General features: G+C 44.3%; 1 protein-coding gene across 1 annotated transcript in view; it reads right to left on the minus strand.

Annotated features, from left to right (window-relative positions):
- Nucleotides 1-623: 623 nt before the first annotated feature.
- sdc2 (syndecan 2) overlaps nucleotides 624-1929 on the minus strand; it is a 16623-nt gene continuing 15317 nt past the window's right edge. Inside the window, exon 4 of the mRNA XM_017307386.1 lies at nucleotides 624-1410. Coding sequence (XP_017162875.1) covers nucleotides 1236-1410 — 175 coding nt within the window. The 3' untranslated portion in view covers nucleotides 624-1235. The remainder of the gene's footprint in view (nucleotides 1411-1929) is intronic.

Below are 1929 nucleotides of genomic sequence, written 5' to 3' on the forward strand. Positions count from 1 at the left end.
AAGTGCTAATCATCAACACTAGTTCTGCTAACGCTAACACGCTACAACAAGATGGTATTTATCTGAAGCTAATGCTAAAGTGCTAATCATCAACATTAGTTCTGCCAACAATAAAGTGCTACAACATGGTTTCCAGCAGAAGCTAATGCTAAAGCGCTAAATTAAGCTATTCTGATACACATTATGTACAAATGACAAAACATGCTACAACACTGCGTAGCGCCCTCTGTGGGGTTAAAGCGGTTATTACACACCAAGCTGTACGTTTGCGCTTCAGGAAGTGATTCTTTGCAACAAACTTTCCCCTTTTTTAGTTTAGTAGTTGAGTTTTGCCAACAGCTTCGGTCAGAAAACATGTGGGACAGCTAACTGCTGTACAGCAATGCATTCTGGGAAATGTAACAAAAGGAGAGGAAATGAAACTAAATGTCAGTCGATGACCAAAACTTTGAACTTTATTCAACTGAAACAAAAGAATAAATTTAGCATTTTATAATTTATCTGGAAAATTTATTTAGAGGAAGCTAGGAGAGTTAGCTGTTTCAAAATGAGCACAAATGCTAAAGCGCTAAAAGAAGGACTAGCTCCGCCGTTAGCGCATGTGCAGGGAGGAGGAGTCGGACTTTAGGCCACAAAGTTTATTCAGTAGTGTTGGTTCAGATTACACGTACAACAATACAGTCAGCTTCATACGACTAAAAAACGTTCCAGAGATCCGTGACCGCTCGAGCGCGGACACATGGAGGCACTTTGAGGGTTTCAGACATTTGTGAATATACATTTATATATAACTTCATTTTTCTTTACATACACAAGAAACAACTGGACTGAAAGCTCAGAACCAAGAGCGCGACTAAACAACAGAACGTGCGAGTCTGTGGTTCTCCGGTTCTAATAAAGAGGAGCGCAGAGATCTACTTCCTGTTAGAACCAGAACCGTGGAGTGGATCCCTATGGGTTCTGGACTCAGAACTGGAGCAGTTTTTGGGTTCTGATCGGTGTGAGAGGCTGTGTGGGGTGAGAACAGTTGGTGATCTAGAACCTGGAGAGGAACAGGTGAAGGAGGTGAACTCGTCTTTAGACATGCTAAAACACAAACGGGTTAACTCCGGGCCGAGCAGAACCTCTGGCTTTACTGGGGAAACAAAGAAAGTTCTAAGAAAAGTTCTCCTCTGGCCACTTCAGTGAGACGGTTCCTGCTTGTTGGACCCGGCAGGCGCCGCCGCGGCTCCACATCACGCGTAAAACTCCTTGGTCGGAGCTTTCTGATAGGCTGCTCCCGAAGGCTTCCTCTCTCCCAGGTCGTAGCTGCCTTCGTCCTTCTTCCTCATCCTGTAAACCAGCAGGAGGATGAGGAAGATGGCAAACAGGAAGCCGATCACGCCGCCTGCAATAACGGCTGAGAGAGAGAGACACGGGGTCAAAGGTTAAACTGGTGTCAACTGGCCACACGGCGGTTTAGTCCCGGCCACATGTGGACGGGTCAGAACGCGCCGACGCAGGTGGAGGTCGTCTGATCCAACCCGCAGCTAACGAGTCATTTAGAAATCAATCATTCTGACGATTAATCGATCGTTCTGGCGATTAATCGATCGTTCTGACGATTAATCGATCATTCTGACGATTAATCGATCATTCTGACGATTAACCGATCATTCTGACGATTAACCGATCAGTCTGGCGATTAATCGATCAATTGATCAGTCTGACGATTAACCAATCTCTCTGACGATTAACCGATCAGTCTGCCGATTAATCGATCATTCTGACGATTAATCAATCATTCTGACGATTAATCAATCATTCTGATGATTAATCAATCATTCTGACAATTAATCGATCAGTCTGACGATTAATTGATCAATTGATCAGTCTGACGATTAACCAATCTCTCTGACGATTAACCGATCAGTCTGCCGATTAATCGAT

Source organism: Poecilia reticulata, linkage group LG11, assembly GCF_000633615.1.
Source record: "Poecilia reticulata strain Guanapo linkage group LG11, Guppy_female_1.0+MT, whole genome shotgun sequence".
In the NCBI taxonomy this organism is placed as follows: Eukaryota; Metazoa; Chordata; class Actinopteri; order Cyprinodontiformes; family Poeciliidae; genus Poecilia; species Poecilia reticulata.